General features: G+C 35.5%; 1 protein-coding gene across 1 annotated transcript; it reads right to left on the reverse strand.

The window, feature by feature from the left end:
- Window positions 1-3,232: 3,232 nt before the first annotated feature.
- LOC126810661 (uncharacterized) lies at window positions 3,233-12,702 on the reverse strand. Its single transcript, XM_056098823.1, has 7 exons — window positions 12,696-12,702; window positions 12,464-12,604; window positions 10,490-10,762; window positions 8,903-8,938; window positions 8,372-8,401; window positions 6,420-6,507; window positions 3,233-5,624 (listed from the first exon to the last, which is right to left on the reverse strand). The coding sequence occupies exons 1-7, from the start codon at window positions 12,700-12,702 to the stop codon at window positions 5,003-5,005; spliced, it is 1,197 nt and encodes a 398-aa protein (XP_055954798.1). The 3' UTR covers window positions 3,233-5,002.
- Between the last annotated feature and the right edge of the window lie 6,771 nt (window positions 12,703-19,473).

Here is a 19,473-nt window from a genome sequence, read left to right on the forward strand (position 1 = left end):
TTCGGCTATTAATAGCACAGCACCCTTTAAACGTACGAATTATATACCAACTCATGTCATTGATCTTACTTATTAAACCATGATTCGGGTATAATAGAAAATATGCACTAATTACATCGGATTCGGAGATAAACTTTGTGGGAGATATCGACGGAACTATCAACAAATCTAATCGTATTCATCATTAATTACAACGATCTTATTTATTAAACCGTTATTAAACCAACAAATCTACCAGCATTAATTAATAATAATTTAATACATCGATTGTGCAACGTAACCTTGGATGTCCCTAAAACAAGTCTAGATTTTAGCCGTAAACTATATTCATATCAAATTTTATATAAACCAAATTATTGTCACACAATCAACAGGTTGTAAATATTTTTAGTTTTACAGGTTGACAAAGAGCACAAAAACACATACCCTGAATATGCAGTAGTTTACGGTACGTTGACAAAGACTATTACACAAGACGGTAGTGTAGTGGTACATACAGATAAAAAAATTTATACGAACTGTTCATCTCTTACTGTGACAAAGAATATTTTACCTTAAACTGATGTTTAGTAGATCAAACACATTAATCACTTATCTTCATGTCATCGAACCAAGATGTATATCTTATATATGATACTGTATTAATGCCATTGTTATTCCACTTCCTGTTTAAACACCATAATAATATATATATATATATATATATATATATATATATATATATATATATATATTTATATATACTATACTGATGTAAAAGAAACTACTGTGGTATAATTATAGTTAGCTGTCGATGTGAACTAGGCTTTATATCAACAGGTTTTCACTCAATAACATTCAAACTATTGGTATTTAACATCCTAGTTCACAATATAAACCCTGTTATTCACAATCACAGGACTTGACAATGAATACGACAAGCTAGACACTCTCTATGACTTTATTACCGTAACAAATCATACTCATAACGTATTTTTGGCGACTTCATTTACACGACATAAATAACTTTTAGAACTGGTTTATAATATATTTCACTATCCTTGTATAAAGTAATAAATAAATAAACGCATTAAGCGTTTTAATTTGACAAGAGCATCCTAATATAGTAGGGAGCTACCGTGGCTCAGTAAGGTCACGTGTTCAATCCCTGTGTAGGCCGGTTAATTTCATTACATCTGGATTTTCCACCTTGTCAGTTTTGTATGAGCGCGGAAGCCCATTAGCGTCACTCAAATGAACAAAAACAACTATTCTGATTATCTTATTTAATCACAAGGTCTATCATCGATGCAGTTGTCGTGGTTTCTAACCATCGCGTGTTGTGATATCTTTGACTGCTTAATCTCGGTGATTTTCGCCACCACTCACACCCTCGCGAGCAACTGCTACGTACTAGCGTCTTCATGATATCACAAATAAAATGTCCTATAATAGGTATATGTTGAGTACAAGAAATATTCTTACCAGATGTATTACTTTCTTGTTTCAAAGCCTCATTAATGTAACAATATCAGTGTGATATATTAATAAGATGTGTTGTAAGTACATGTAATGGTCGCATTCACCTGTATTTATACACTGCTAGTTATCGAAGCGATGAAATATAAACACAAGTCCTTTGTAGGCTATATATATAAATGTTACACCCCCTTCCATTATATACGGGTTGGTTAAAAGATATATAGACCATTACATTATATGCAGGTAGTGTCTAATATATAGGTATAGGGTGTACAATTAAAATAAATATAGAACATTAATTATATACAAGCAGTTTCTAATATATGTGAACTATCCCACTTTATAGAGGTATATGTACATAGAACATTACATTATATAAAGTTATATGTCGGTTTTCTCTAAATCACTGCAGTATGCTATTTTGTTTATTGTGTAACTATGTGTTGAATAAACTAATTATTTTCTATAATGTATGATAAAATGTTTGTATGTTAATATAGGCGGTCGATTAAACTATATACATTTCTCACCACATTGTCATCATTAGATAAAGAGGCAGATTTTAGGGGAATACCCGGTTCACAGAGACTAAAATACATGGGTTTTAACACCACACTAAGGAAGTGCATACAGATGCAAAATTTGGTTTAACTTCTTATTTGAGTAGATCACAAAACTATATTTCATAATTAACACAACTGAACTATTAAAATTGCAATACTTATGGGTTTTCAATATAACGGACGGTCTTGAAGCAGGCTTATCTTTTTTAACGAGACAAGCAAGAATAAGTTCGGGAACAATAGGCATCCATTGATACTCCAGCAACTTGATGTGATACGTGTCCTCTCCAAATGAACATTAATATCATAGTTATTAATATCATTTTAGTTTTCCTCGGAATCAGATTATTTTATATCAATTACATGTTAATGTTCCATACAATCAAAACAAGTTCCTTCTGCACAATTCCAATCACAACCGAACACCAGACCGTGAGATGAATATATCCGGGGGGATGAGGGTATCTAATGAATATTACTACGCCAGTCGCTCAAATTATAATGGGGTGTATGTTTAAAGTAGTGTCATCAACGAAGTATGTTTAAATAATCAGTGTACGTCAAGACAGGCCTGCTATTAATATCGACTAATCAAAGAGAATTCATTAAATCAAAGCGAAGGGAAGTAACTCGCTATTTATTGCAACTAAGATCGCCAGCCAAATTGTTGTTGTAAACTCTGTGAAAATATTTAAGGACATCCCTTGTTATGCATGTTACTTATATGATGTTAAATGTCTTGCAAACATTCTCATAATAGAGTGTGGTGAACGTAAACAATGAGGCTAAGACTGGTATTTAAACTGTTTTTGAATGATTCGTAGAATCAACCTTTGTACCAATACATCAAGGCCAGATGACTTGAATTCGTGGCAACCCCTTGAATGGACCCACAGTATAGTGGATTAGAACGGAACGATACCATCAGGGATACCGAGTATGATACAGGGTTTCGTGCGCTTAAAAGAATCCCTAGAACTGCGTGTGGAGGCGCTTCCATCTGGTCATGTTTACCTCAAAGCATACTGTATGGCGTACGATCGTTTTTATTAGCCGGATTGGTGCAGAGAATTAGGCCCCATATCACTTCAATTTTATTTCGAATTTCTCATATCTTAACCCATACTAAAATGTACTCAGATTATTTATTTAACATTTAATTAAGAAAACATCAACATATCAACGATGGATATGTACCACTGTGCCACACTAACCCGCCCCTGTGTAACTACTGGACTTTATATTTGGAGTAAATGAATTAAACGCCAGAGATCCAGGCTGTTCTGATCTATATGTGCACAAATAATCAAAACTGTCAAAATAAATTTTAAATATTTTTATTTAATAAGATTCCATTGATTTAGTATTGCGGCAATTGAAATTATGTTTGATTTAGTTATCGTTATTGCCTGTGCAGCCATATTCTTTTTTAAAGGGTGAGTTTTATATTACATACAACATATAGTTGATTTTCCGCTCGATATTTTTATCATTATTCATTCATTTATTCCAAGTATAAAAACATATACTTATGATCACATATTATGTCTGAACGCAGTCTAGTAAAATATGTGTCTTCATTCAATAATTATAGAAGATCGAAGAAGTTGAAATCACAGACAAAACAACAATATGATTCAGCACCAAGTAGAGTCAGTGACCAAGCTACAACTGTTCATGATTCATTAAATACCAGGCAACAGACCCGGTCGGGTGCCCGTCTCGAGGCTTGGAGAGAGATGCGGCCGAGAGGCGGTCGGGCTGGAATTCCTCGGGTCGGCCGAGGAGCGGCTTCGCGGCCAAACCTCGCTTCCGAGCTTTTCCCTTCCCGCCGCCTGGTCTGGCCCGCTTCTCTCTCGGTCGCGGGCTGGAATTCCTCGACTCACCGTGGCTCCATCCAAAAATAAAAAGAAACGGAGTGACATGGCCTACATGTAGCCTAATTAGAGCATTAAAAGATACGGGTATTCTTTACAGCGAAAATTACATTGATTAATTTAACGATTTTAAATACGGGTTATTGTTCAATTAGGTCAATTCTGCCAAGGCGCAAAGCATTATGGGGTACTATGATAGCGATAGGCTACGAAGAACTTTCATTTTACTTTTCATTTGATTTTATCTTTCATTTTACTTTTCATTTGATTTTATCTTTCATTTTACTTTTCTTTTGATTTTATCTTTCATTTTACTTTTCATTTGATTTTATCTTTCATTTTACTTTTCATTTGATTTTACTTTTCATTTTGGATGGGATGGGATGGGATGGGATGGGATGGGATTTATTTTACTTTTCAATTTGATTTAACTTTAGTTTTATTTTAAGATTAATTTTCATTTTCAGTTTAACTTTGATTATAATTTAATTTCATTTTCAACTTTAACATTTTTTTTATTTTATTAAATGTTTTGATACAATAATGAATGATAGCGATAGGCCACCATATATATTAGCACATATAGATTACATCGATTTCAACTATTATTTATCAATATATGTGCAAGTAAACTGTCGGTAGAATACTGTACATATAACTGTTAGCACAGTAGGAAATATATCCTAAACCTCTACTATACGAAACTATCCTATCTTGTTTGGTGGTTAAATTCTTGAATATTACGATATGCATGCCTTAATTGAGAAATCCTTTACACAGATACAACTAATTGGTTGTTGTTAATTTCATTAAATGGTTAAAGCCAGCGATTCACGTGCTCATTTTGTCAGATCTTGTAGAGAACATGTATTTATAATCTGTAACAATATTCCCAAATTTAACTTTAATTTAAAGATCACTTTTGGCAAACCGTTTTTTACTCTAATTAGTAATATGTTATTCCAGATTACATATTCGAAGTTTACACAATAATGTTTAAACAGGAAAGGGGTATGATCCATGTGTACACAAGGCTACATTTTCTGGAACAGTGGAAACATTTTGCGAACACGAATATAACTGTCATTAAAATCCTGGATATTAAATGTCTTTAGCCAATGAATATTCTCCTTCTAACACGTCAGTACGACCAATGTGAGAATATTCCCCATCTATTATAATCGGTTGTATATTTCCGTGTCCGATATGATGGTAGTCGTCATTACCCAGTATATCGTTACCATCAACTCCAATATGATTGTAGGTACCGTCCGTTACAACTTGATGTTCATGGTTACCACCGATATGATGGTAGTCATCACCGTCCAGACCAGTGTTATCGTGTCCACCAATGTGATTGTAGGTATCTTCAGTAATAATCCGAGGTTTGTTGTCTCCAATATGTTGGTAATTATCCTCAGCTACACTAAATGAACCAATATGATTATAATTACTATCTGGAACACTTGGCTTATTAGAGTTTGGTCCCTTAAGATGATGATATTCATCGTCTGAAGTCACACCGTTAATTCCAATATGGTTATAATTGTCATCCCCGGTCGAATGTTTGGCACTAGTTGGTCTACTGTTGTAGCTGTTCTTCTCCGGTTCATAATGAACAGGAGTCGTTGTTCGAGGGGTTGTCGTATCAGTTTGATATCGTCGATTAGAATCATTTTCATTAACGTGAACATCCTTTGGTTGTTTTTTATCTGTTTTTCGCCTAAAATAAATAGATAACAATCAACAGATACTGGCAGTTAACATATACATTTGGAGAGAAGTCACCGAAGACAACCCAGTAGTCGAAGCTTATAATTGATTATGTATGAATCTCATGGGAGATTCTAATTTATTGGACATCCCCAAAGTTAGCCTCTTTTGCATAAATCCAACAATACGTCAGAGCTACAAGTTTTTAACATTAATGATTTGTAATGTTCCTTCACAACACACTGCCTTTAATCGAAATCAACAACAAACTAAATATGCATTGTCCTTTATCTACAATTATAGTCGGTGTCAAGCGGGTGGGATATTATGCTGAACCGTTTATGAATAAGAACTACCTCCACTGTTGATGACCCAAGGTGGCTCTGTGACAAAGAAGTTAGCTAGCTGACATGGAGCTTCCTGTGTTCGATCCCGAGAATGTTCATCGGAATTTTCGGCGTCATCCCCCTCCCCCTTCCTGCCTGTGGTGCAGAAAAGAGTAACTGACAGGTGACAGCGTGTAGTTGTCGGATAGGACGATAAACCGAGGTCCCGTGTATACACACTGGCCTGCACGTATGCATCGCTGTACGTGCAAAATTTCCCGCGTCTGTATGGCGTTTACCCAATAGGAGCAAAACATTAGAATGTCAAATCCTGTGTCATTTCATTAATTTATTAACACAATGTAATATAATGTCGACTATTTTGCCGAATTCGTCCACTATGATCGATTGTGCTTCATTGCTTAATACACTGTAATACTTATAAATTGATGCATTTCTTCTAATGACATAAAACTCACCTTTTAATAAAGAATATGACTGCACAAACAATAGCAATAACAAGTATAACGCCAACTATACCACCAACAATACCTCCTACATCTGTATCTAAATATAATAATGTACAATATACATACGTTCGAATATAACACCAACAGTACCTCCTACATCTGTTTCTAAATATAATAATATACGATATACATATATAACTAATATACCACAAATTATACCTCGTATATCAGTATCTAATAGTAAGTGCAGGAGGACCGCACTACACGCAAAACAAAAATCTACAAGATAAACCTGCGGACAAGACAGAAAATAGACATTGCAGTATTTGCACCAAATAAACAGATATCAAATCAAGTGAATGGATCCGGGGGGGCAGCCGTAAGCGTCCACTGACACAGACTTTACTCAAATTTAAAAACAATCAGGAATAAAAAAAAAAGACGTAACAGAAATAATGCGACCAATCTTGACAGTGGTCGTCTCCTCAATGGCGATAGTCTGCCAGTTGACGTCATGAGTTAGAACGTCAAACCATTTTAACACTATAAAGGGCGATAATTCGGATAGAATCTCGGAAAACGCAAAAATAATAAGTGTAGTGAGCAAAGACTACTAACAATACTAATATACAATATACATAACCTACCACAGCAGTATCTGTTACGGCATAAGTCCTTATTTGCATCATAATAAAAAGCCTAGTACACCATTTGTACTATGTGTAACTACGCCAAGTATAATGTATGCCGCTAGTGCTAGTTGCAAGTTGACTTAAAGTGTTGTGAACAAGTAATACGATGTAGTCGAACATTAATTGTATGTCACATTTGTGTATTGGTAACCTAAATATATGATGAACGTAAGAATATAAAGTTCAGTGTATTTTCAACATGGTATTGGAAATTTGGTAGTTTTACAAATGTGGGAGATGCGGGGGTTTGGCACATTGAATATTATTGTAAGGATAATGTAATTTCATCATATTTCACCAGACCAAATGCATTGGTTATCAGTTAAGTTAATATCTTTGACATGAAATAGTTTTGTAAATTACTGTTATTTTTATATTATCAGAGAAACCACGTTCATTTATCCGCATTCGTTCATTAATGCGTACCTATTGATTAATTTAACGTGCGAGTGCCTTGTTAACGAATAACGTTAAGGGTAGAAGTATTTGATGTGAAACTGTGATGCATTAATTGTGTCATTGTTATGAAGTATTCTGGGTACTATTTGTATATCCTGTCAGTGTAGAATTAGGTATTTCAATGTAACAATATTAACGCGACGCAATAAACGTATTCATCAACTGAACACGTGTTCGACTTCGGGGTACAACGTAACCGGAAAGCTTCTACCAGTCATTGTAGTTGCCTTCTACGGTATCTAAATATGATAATATAAAATACAAACAATATATAGAGGATATTTGTCGTTTTAGAGTGAATAACATATTTTATTTCATCGAGAAGCAAGAAAACTTATATTTTCACGAATGCGTAGCATGAGTGAAAATATAAACGTTTTCTTGCTTAGAGATGAAATAAAATATGTTATTCACGACAAAACGACAAATGTTCTATTTATTTTATGATTTTACAGTCATTTTAGGTAAAAACAACATGGACTACTGCTAGCCAGTGGAATAACACTTTTATTTCACTGATAAAACGCGGTATTCCACTACTGATCATAAAATAAAAACTAATATTTAACATATATATGGACTCTAATATTGACATTAAACATTGGTATTCGAGTACAGAACGCCAGTTTGCATAGCAACTACAACTGTTATTTTAAAAACTAGATTGTAAAAAAAAAACCTATGACAAAACAGGTTAAAATTGTACAAACATGATTTATGAAAGGAAAACACACTTGCTGAAATGAGAAAAATACAAAGAAATCTAGACATTAAATTTATGTAATGATTTTTACACCATTTTATACTGACCTGTTCCTGTCTTGGCGCCTAATGTAGGATCTATAATAAATTACAGAAAGCTGTTTAAATATTTTTTAGGACTGTTATAAGTTTATCTTAAATTAGTGATTGGATCAAACGTTGAAATACAAATACAAGATCTGTTTATAGGTGATATTCATCTTTTTTGTCTTAACATTCATTTTGAAACGTAGCACAGACCTTCACAAACTGAGACTGGAATAGCAGAATATAAGATCATTTAAAACACCATTAACTAATTGTAATTACTGTAAAATATATGTGATTACCCTTTTAAATTTCAGACTGTATCCGTTTTAAATTTATTTTTTGATTCATCCATACATTATTCGTAATTTTGTTTCAAGATTTTTTTTTTCTTAGACCTTATAGTCAAAGTCCACGTGTCCGCGGAATTTTTTTTACATAATTCTTTTAATCCACCACTCATCTACTTAACACCTCAGATGAAAATAACAACCAAGTAAACAGTTTGTTTTACACAAATAAAAAAGTTATATTAATTTATAAAATAATTACCTGTAGTTGTACTTCCTATTTTAGAAGTTGTTGAATCTAGAAATAAAAAAAATGTAGGGTGACACATGTACTCTACAGAAATACAGTCCACCGCTGATAGTTCGAGACTACCACTGAAGCGTACACATTTGCCGTGCCGAGACCAACTTTCTAACAGTATGATACTATAAATAGCCATGGCACGTGCAATTCTCTACAAATCTATCAACTATTACAGCCGTAAAAAATTTATTGTTGACGATTTTGAATAGCAGTGAAATTAAGCTTCTTGGTTATTACAGCAGATTTAGAAATTACGTTCGTTTCATTTTTTAAATTGCTTTATCATTGGTTTAGTACAAATAATATCTCTGAATCACTCGGGTTAGACAGGAACATGATACTAGCAGTAGTTTCATTTTACTTTTACAAGGTTCTTAAAACGATTGTTGAGCTACCTAACGTGCTTATTTCTAAATTCAATTTCTTGTTCTAGCTTTCTGTTATGTTTTGTAAAAAAGTAGTCTTGATTATCCCGACCTGTCAATCAAACGTAGAATGGTCGATAGACTGGTTAAGCGAGACTAATTTCAAAACAACGGCACGTAACCTATATTTTACTCAAAAGTGTCTGGATGTTATGGACGACACTTGGGACCAGTTTTCAGTCTATTATTTATAGATGATTAATGGTCATAGCTATAATTGTGTGAAACTGATTTAAGGCTTGGCATATATATAAATATTGTGGCGTAGTTGTCGAGATATATGGAGATATATGGAGATATTTATTTATGGTGGGTCACCCTACAAAATCTTTTGTTCAAAAATTGTATATCTTATACAAGAGCCTTATAACACTGAATAATGCTATTTTCAACAAATTTCCATTAAGACAAACACGGCCGAGAGAGAACGCAAATTACGACCTGCATAATATGACATCTCAACGAATGTCGATCATTAAGTATTGAATGTTTTGCCTTTAATACACAAAAAAGTAACCTACTGCAAAAAATACTATGGTATTATGATTGTTTAATAATAAGTTATTATAAAGCGCTAAATCGGAACAACGTGCACATGGCACATACTACACTAGTCTCTAATAATATAAGTCAAACAGTTTTCAAGTCAGAGTTGAATTCAATAAGTGCAGGAATTCTGTAAAGGTTTAATGATAGTTTGTTTCACTTTGTAGATGCAGCGACCTGGAAAGAGCGACCAACAAACGACTTTAACTTCCACCGAGGAACACAAAGCATTTTCTGATTAATGGGGATGTAAAATTTTAAGAGATCGCAATATACAATACTTTGAAACCGATCCTGTCTTGAACAGGCAACCAATTTAGTTTTTTTTTCAGTACAGGAGTGATATGAGGGAGTGGATTTTTAGACCGGGTAAGCGTATCCAGTCTCCTGCACGTGTCTTATGCGCATAGCTTACGCAAGCAATAGTTTGGACTAGGATTGCGGAAAACTATACTACTGGGTAACCTTGGGACCAGCAGCGTTGGTCACTCATTCAGTATATCATGGAATATAGTTTGTGTTTCATCATCTTGTATAAAAAACTACAACATAAGGTATAATAATGACAGTCTACCTTGGGTACTGGTAACAGCAGCTGAAGATTCGTTAGAAGATGTAGTTTCAGTTGTTGTTTGATGTGTTGAAGAAGAGGATGTAGTTTCAGTTGTTGTTTGAGGTGTTGACGAAGACGATGTAGTTTCAGTTGTTGATTGAGGTGTTGAAGAAAACGACGTAGTTTCAGTTGTTGGTTGATGTGTTGAATAAGACGACGTAGTTTCAGTTGTTGGTTGGTGTGTTGAAGAAAGCGATGTAGTTATAGTTGCTATCTGAGTTGTTAAAGGAGTTGCTGTAATATAACATTATGTAGATGGCACCCGTTTTAGAGTAGTATGACATGTCACCAAAACAGCCCCCGTAGGATCAGTATGCTGAAATTGAGCTTTTGGTTGTTTTGGGTGATTTTAGACCAAGCTATGAAAAAATAATTTTCCAGTCCCTTGCACAACCCTTTTCGAAATCGGGAACCATCGGACTCAGTCCAAGCCTATCTCTACCAGCAATAGTTGGATCTTCATGATCTGAAATTCTTTTTGGGGGCTTTCAGCATGTCGACCCCGTCTACGATTCTCTTAAAGCAACTGTAAGTAGGTTCCATTGACTTCCTGTGGGAAATACCAATTTCCGGTCTTCGAGGAAGACCATATACATGTAAAGGCTGAGACACTAATACCCCACCAATTCCTTGCATCTGTAGATGGGAGTAACTGGCGGGGAGTATGCATTTACACCGATGTGGTTGTAAAACAGGCTGCACGGGTGATGAAGTGGCCATACAAATAGTCTGCCTGTTATATCTCTATGCAAATGTTTTGATAGAGATTGTGCCAATGTGACCAGGGATGCTTCAAAAACCACACAAAGTGGTACTGCATGATAGATTCATCTAAGCTGAAATCGACCCGAGTTTGACGTTCAGCCGGGTTCAGCGACACTGGAAATTTGTATTTAGCCCGCCTAAGTCAGTGACCACTTTAGATCATGAAAGGCAACCATTATTGGTCGAGATAGCTTTGGACCCAGTCAGAGAGGTCCCGATTTCTAAAAGGCTCCTTTCGAATGGCCAAGGCGTCGGAAAATTTGAACCCCGATATTTCTGGATAGCTCGGTCCCACATCAACACAGCAATCTATTTTAGCACACAGATCCTACGGGATGACTTGTCATATATCCCACACTATTTAGGCTATGATGTATTATAGGGATTAAAATAGTATATCCTTGGGATTATATATTAGACATTCATGATAGAAAGAAAATTCAAATTCAGGAGTAGTTGAAAATGGGTGGTATTTACAAACTAGTTCATCCCCAAAAAATAGTCACTATTAAGTTCCGTTGTGTAGGAGCGAACAAAAGGTATACAGGAATTACAAATCTTGATTTAGGAGAAATGATTTCTTAATTAAGGAAGATATAATGTTTTAAGTATTGGTCAGTCTGTTTCATTGATGTATGCACGGTTTAAAAGATGTTTTGTTAAAGACTACTCTAAAGTAATTTAAATACATTTTAACCACCAAATACATACAGTATGTATTAAAATACAGCGACAAATATGAAGTCCTGAAATGAGAAATGATATCAGGTGTTTTGGAAAGAGTAAGCACTCCCTGCCTCCCACGCCACAATCAATACTTATAACTTCGGTGAAGTGTCAAAAGGGTATATCTAAGAATTTCTAAAGATTAAGAAATAGAACCTTTTGCATTTCAAAATTTCCACAAATCAAGATACATTTGGACACGTGATATCCAGAACAGTTCTAATTGGCGTAGAGACACACAGCTTAGACATAAATGTGCATATTAATTGGGAGAGTTTAAAAATGAAAAAAAGTGTATTTGACTAATTTCCCGAGATACACCCTTTTGACACATTACCGTCGATAAACAATGGACAAGTATTGTTCCCTTAAACGTATTAATCACAAACATAATGTTTATCTTCATCAAAGTGTCAGTTGTGTGTGGATTACTAATACACTTACTGTTTGTGAGACACTGATATTCTATCTTGCTGTATGAATGAAATATAGAACTACCACCAAAACAATATAAAGATATTTCATTCAAGCCATTATTTCCATTAAGAGTACACGCTGATCTACCACTACATGTTTGTTGTAATACTGATAGAGGAGTTTGGTTGTAAGGTGTAACACAATCTCCAGTCTGTTCACTACAACATGTTGTATCAGCACAGCTAGATACACCACTAACAGCACATCCTCGTCTATATCCAAACGTTACATTAGTTATTGATATAACCAATGGTTCTATACAGATCAGTTTATGTTCAGTACATCCTCCTATACCTGGTGCACCATAACAAGCTGTACTAACTTCAGCCCTTGTTTCTCCTGTAAAATGGACAATATGTGTTATTGACAAAATATTACTTGGTCATTACAGACCAGTCTATATTGAGTACAGCATAACAAACTGTACTGTTTTTATAATATAAACATCATAATCGTGAATAGTGCATTGCCTTCAATAATATATTTACTCTAATAAGTTTCGTATCTTGTATCGCATGTATAAAGCAAGTGTAGTAATCTTTATTTGATCGAGAGAGTATTTATTATGAACATATAATACATCTTATCAACATCGATACCTGTCTCGCTGAATACCAGTAGAAGATACCAACACCACAATAAACCATTGATAAACATCTTCATATACCATTTACACATTCATTGAACATTGTGGACTATAACTGTATTCTTGCCATTTGACCTTGAATATTGCAGGTAAACAATAAAAGAATTGCCTCATCCCTTCTATTTAATTTTAGAGGTGTTTTCAAACTACGTTAATGTGGCTTCTTTTATCCTTGTATGTCAAAGATATATTTTTATGCATTATTATTCAAGAGTTGATCACGTGTGCTATATTAGTTTACCAACATATACTGGAAACTGAATATATTACAATTACTTTATTCTGAGCGAAATAATGAATGTTTGAGTGTTTCACAAGAAATTGCCTGAAATGGCTGGATTGCCAATTACCATGCCACGATATCAAATGAAATCTCGCTTTTCAGTGGGTTTTTGTATTTGGTGTCTCCGTGAGTATCGTCCATATTGTCGTTGGTGGGTGTGGTAAAATCCACCCAATACCTTAGGCATCCAATGATCTAGAGAGTTGACTATTGTCATCTGAATAAAGGTCTAAATGATAAGTTATATAACAATAGAAGCCAGGGTATAATGCATCTTTCTTAGTGCGTGATATTTACCGTGTAACACTATTAGTATATAGCTGAAGACCATTCTAGTAAATATGGGTTTTAATTACATTGGGAATAGGAACAGGAACATAACATAACACGGCACATCACTATATTAAGTCAACCATTCCGCCCATATGCCAAGACAGCGACTGGACTCGAGTGCGCCTATACGTTTGTATCAGCTCGTCTTAGCTTGTCTCCGTTCGTCTCTGCTCTGCTAACCATGTCTCCTTTCTTCTACATAAAACACAAGTTCGTATATACCTTGAAACAAGTGAGAAAATGGATACTAACATCTTATAAGGAACTGTGACTAAACACACAAGGTCATCATTATATATATAGTTTTATATACCACAGGTTACCGTATAGCTGACTGTGATTTCAATTTTATAAACAACATTGCCAATAACATGTGGGATTTATTAAAACATATATTATGCAAGAGCTAACTCTGCCTATTGCAAGTCTTTATTTAGGCTTCAGATATTATAGAAATTATTAATTAGACCTTTATTTACACAACAAGCTCAAAATCCGTAGATCCACGGATGGCTTGGATTCGGCTTGGATTTAAACAGTCGTCCATTTAAAATTAAATCAATACATGGCGGACCAAGCTAACGTTTACCGTTAGTCGCTGATGTCACTATCGGAAATGGGTGATGAAAGGCCTGCCAAGCGAGGCTACCATAGCCATTGGGCATGTTACTTGATAATTGAGAATATGTGGGTGGAGTTATCGTCTGTCAATCAAACGATCGCCAATTCTCATAGACGGTACAGACACAATTAATGCCTATTTCTAGTCCAAATTTCCAACAGTGACAATTCCGTTCAGAACAAAGTAATTTAACTGAAATTTTCAACATATTTTATCATGTATTTATTATAGCAAGAATGGCCAACTCTTTATAAAACTATTAACTAATGTATCTTTAAGTCTGGAACAAAAACTCACGAAATAATATCAAAAACAGGTGGGGTTCAATGGGATTAGTGCATCTAAATAAACAACACTATTTAATATCTAATCTTAATATGATACAACCGCCACTGACAAATTAAAGTATGAAACATGCACTGATTTGAGCTTAAAATGGTGAACAATACTTAAACCAAATCGGGTAATCCATGCGTATATTTGTCTAGCTCGAAATGAAATGAAATGAAATGGGGTTTAACGCCCTACTGTTTTGCTCCGAACTGGGCTAATGAAGACGGGCATACGCCATACAGTGTGCTAGGAGAATTTTGCCCGGACAGCGGCACTACTTCCTACTCTTATATCGAATTCCAACTGTCAAGGGATCTTTTACGTGCACGCCAATGTGTACACGGGGCCTCAGTTTTTCGTATCATCCGAATGACTAGACAGCTGTCCTTGTCAAGCCCTCCGTCCTGCATCACTGACAAGGGGGAACCACGCGGGAAAATCTGAATGAACTTTCTCGACCAATGCAGGGATCGAACACCCGACCTTCAGGCTAGCGAGCCAGCGTCTTACCCGCTTAGCCACCGTGATCCCCTGTCTAGCTCGAACATACAAGATTTACGAAGGTCAACAACATGGGTGCTTCATTTTAGACGAAGCAGAAAAGGGCCAATGATTATGAACGGACAAATATCCGTACCATAACATATTTACCTCCCAACAAATATCATTATGCCGCATTGTTATAATTACTTCGTATAAGTCTGTGGATTTAGACTTACAAGCATTGTATTCGCTACGTCATTCGAATTGACGTATTGTCAAAAACGCTTAATAAAAAACAAATGTGTATACATGTCTATTGACAACAATCATAACCCTTTATTGTATTTTTGTGGATTAATCTTAAACATAATCAACAAAATGTTAACCATTAGATTTCGTTAAACAGTGAATACGGAAATAGCTCATATCAATATTGAATTTTGTGGGTATGGAAAACAAATGTTGAAATAATAAAGTATCAAGTGTGAAGTGTTAATAGTTTGTAATCGTTTATTTAACATAACCATTCTAATAATATTTTTGACAGGTCGTGCTTAACATTGAAGTAACCGATATCTAAAACTGCTCTTCTTTATTGTTAATTGTCCTGACACCAACGTCACACTTATTTGTAGTGGACCTGGCTGACAGTTGTTCCTAAACTTGCGGACAAAAGTGGCACTATGCCTAACGGAGGCACCATCATGTCCGATGAACGGAATGGGAATTCTTAAGTTGCACATCCGCTGGGATTAGGGGCTGTACGCCCCCGAAATCGCGGAAAAAGTGGAATTAATTCAAACTCTTGCGAACAAAGTTAGTCTTTGCTACATATGTTCACGTTGCTAAGGCAAACTTGAAAAAATATCCTGGCTTCAGAACGCCCCCTAGTGACCCGAGTACGTAGGTTTATTTCAAAATATGACGGACAGCTTTGATTCCTTTTTCAGCTGATAGGGTATGGTCCCAAAGTAAATAAACCACAACTCCAGAACAAATAATCCCCTGGGTTTCTATTCCAGAACGTGTTCCAAGGTGAACACATCACAAAATCCAGGTGGAACTAGTAGAAGACTGATTTGTTTCAAGTATGGCGTAAAACATTCTTCTTTCGTGAGAATGGTGCCCTCCAGAAGAGAATATCATCTGGTTTCTGTACTTCAGAACGCTCCCCCCCCCCAGTGACCTCAATAGACATGTTTATTTCAAATGTTACAGACAACGTTGATTCCTGTTTCAGCTGATAGGGTATGGTCCCAAGGAAAATAACACAGCACTTCAGAACAAAAAATCCCCTGGGTTCCTATTCCAGAACGGGTTCCAAGCTGAACACATCACGAAATCCTGTTAGAAGACTGATTTGTTTCAAGTATGGCGGATAAAATTCTGCGTTGGTGAGCATGGTGCCACAATTGACCTATAAAAAAGTACCCCTCAGAAGAGATTATCTCCTGGTTTCTGCACTTCAGAACACCCCCTAGTGACCCGATAGACATGTTTATTTCAAATATGACCGACAACTTTAATTCCTTTTTCATCTGATAGGGTATGGTCCTAAAGTAATTATAACACAAAGATAATTGCTACGATAGATGCGTAACGAAGATTTCAAGAAATGGGAAAGTGAAAAAAGGAAAACACGAGTTATTCTTCTATAAAACTGACAGAAGGGGGGGGGGGGTAAACGCCCACTCGATAAAAACTAGATCATTTCGGGATTAACATATGACATAATTTTATTTCGATAATTCGCTTGCGCGTAGGGGTCTTTAAACCGTGTGATGTAACAGGAGGACCCGGATAAAACCCATGGGTGACCCTACAGTCACGCTTAAGATTCGAAACTACACCGCTTGACTCAATGACAGCCCCCCACCCCCTATTTACATTAAATTTTACATAAACCAAATTATTGTCACCCAATAAACAGGTTTTAAATATGTTTAGTCTTACCTATAGCGCACCTGACAATACATTCAATATCCAACAATACATTCATATAAAGTCTTTACATTTGTATCATCACTTTGTTGACACAGAACAAAACACTTACACTCAATGTTCAGTAGTAGATTACATTAGCAAGGAATATCACATTAGCATTAATTCTCAGTGGTACATACACATAAACACTTTACACGACATGTGCACATACCTTACATGCGTGTTTAGCAGTTGAAACACATAAATCATTAATCGATACTATCTGAAACTTGATGTATGTCTTACAAATCATAATGTATTAAAGACAGTGGTATTACCTTGATATAATAAACTGGTCTATATATGAAAAGGTTATCCCTGAATATATGGTTGGTATTTAACATCCTGGTTCACAACATAAACCCTATTATTCACAATCACATGACTTGACAATGAATACAACATACTAGACACACTCGATGACTTTATTACCGTAACAAATCACAAGCATAACGTACTCTAGGAGACATTTCAATTACACGACAAAAATAACTTTTAGAACTGGTTTAGAGCAGATTTCACCATCCTTTTATAAGGCAATAAATACATTTGACATTAAAGAGAGAGAAAAAATGGGGTTTAACGTCCACTCGACACATATTAGGTCATTTCTGGACTAACATATGGTTAAATTTTATTTCAATAATTCGCTTACGCGTAGGGGTATTAAGCAGTTGGAGGAAACCGGAGGACCCGGAAAAACCCCACGAGGTTGGACAGGAGACCCTAGTCCTTGTCACGTACAACCGTGGAATCGAAACCCTGTCGGCTGACTCGATGACAGACCTTATGATACAGCGCACACGTGCTTACCATACGGCTATCTAACCCCCTAATTTTAACATTAAGTGTTTGAATTTGACAAGTTCATCCTATTATAGTCATAAAGGAGAGAGAGAGAGAGACAGAGAGAGAGAGGGAGAGATGGGGCGACCCTACAAATTGTGAAGTAAAGGGGGAATCGAAATCACGCAACTTGACTCAATGACCGACCTTATGATCAACGCACACGCGTTAACCACCCACCCCCCTATAAAGGTGAGAGGGATATTGTATTGTAAACATGGACACTATATTATATTCAGTTACTCATATAAAAAGTCAATGTTTAATGGTTTACAATACCATACATTTGATAGCCGTGTGATGTTTAATCGATGTAATAGTCGTGTTTTCGTACCATGGCTTGCAGTCGATTGCAGCGGACTGCTTAACCACGTTGAATCCCTATTCCCCACTTCGCACCTTCCCCTCTTGAAATTTAAATTACATTTCAGGCCTATAAAGAAATACCTGCAACAGGTACATTTAGCTCTTGCATAATGTATGTCTACTGTAACAAAACGTTGTTGTTTAATCTAACATGGTCTCTGTGACATATTAATTAGTTATTTTGTGAGCAAACTGATTAAAATACAGATCTATATTTCGCTTCGTTATTTGTTCATACTTTCGATGACCAGTTGTAATGGAAGGTCGCGTCACATGTCATATGAGCGGCCACATTGATCAGCAGTGAAATTTCGCTAGGCCCCTATAATCACTGATAAGGATGACATCGATGCGACTTAATGAGCCTGAAATATTAACTTTTTTGTGCGACAAATTAAATTCTAAAACATTTTATTTATGTATTGGAAAAATAAATAAAGGCGTTTGATGTATTTGTAGGTAAAAATTATTTCCTGTTTAGTGTAAATGGGTATTAAAATGACTAAAAGGCAGCATTCTCTCCGAAGCAGTAACGTCTTATGTAAACAATGCACGAGCCATTCAAACAATGATTGACGCCGCGTGCTGTGACGGCACGTGTTAAGTCAGTCATCATTGACAGATATATTATACTAGACTCGTAATTCTCTGTGAAACAGATTGATGAGCGGCGTTTGATCTTATGGCGTCAGACATTGATTAATCAATCAGCGTTGACGTTTCTAGTGGCTTCCCAAAGTTCCGTGTACCTCACCCCCAAAAAATCGCAGATTATATAACAACTCTTCCAGATCCTAGTGCATTAAAGACAGTAAAACGAAATTTTGAACTCTAAAAAACCTAACGAAATAGGATGTTTGTTTTAATCAGATTGTGTTGTGTGTACATGTACAAGTAGTTGTTGCATAAACCCGTATTGCTACACGATTGGTTATTAAAGCGTTGAATATAAACACAAGTCCTTTGTGGGCCTATGTATATATATGTATGTTACACCCCGCTTAAACGGGTTGGTTAATACATATGTAGACCATTACATTATATACAGGTAGTTTCTAATATATGTAAACTATGTCACTTTA

The sequence above is a fragment of the Patella vulgata genome, chromosome 2 (assembly GCF_932274485.2).
Source record: "Patella vulgata chromosome 2, xgPatVulg1.2, whole genome shotgun sequence".
NCBI classification, from domain to species: domain Eukaryota; kingdom Metazoa; phylum Mollusca; class Gastropoda; family Patellidae; genus Patella; species Patella vulgata.

Bases quoted from the DNA above. Each gene is read 5' to 3' on its own strand.
- LOC126810661 (XM_056098823.1), bottom strand. The intron at 10,763-12,463 runs GTAAGTGTATTA...GTTATATTACAG, and splicing joins ATATCAGTGTCTCACAAACA to CAACTCCTTTAACAACTCAG. The intron at 6,508-8,371 runs GTCAGTATAAAA...TATTATATTTAG, and splicing joins AGGCGCCAAGACAGGAACAG to ATACAGATGTAGGAGGTATT.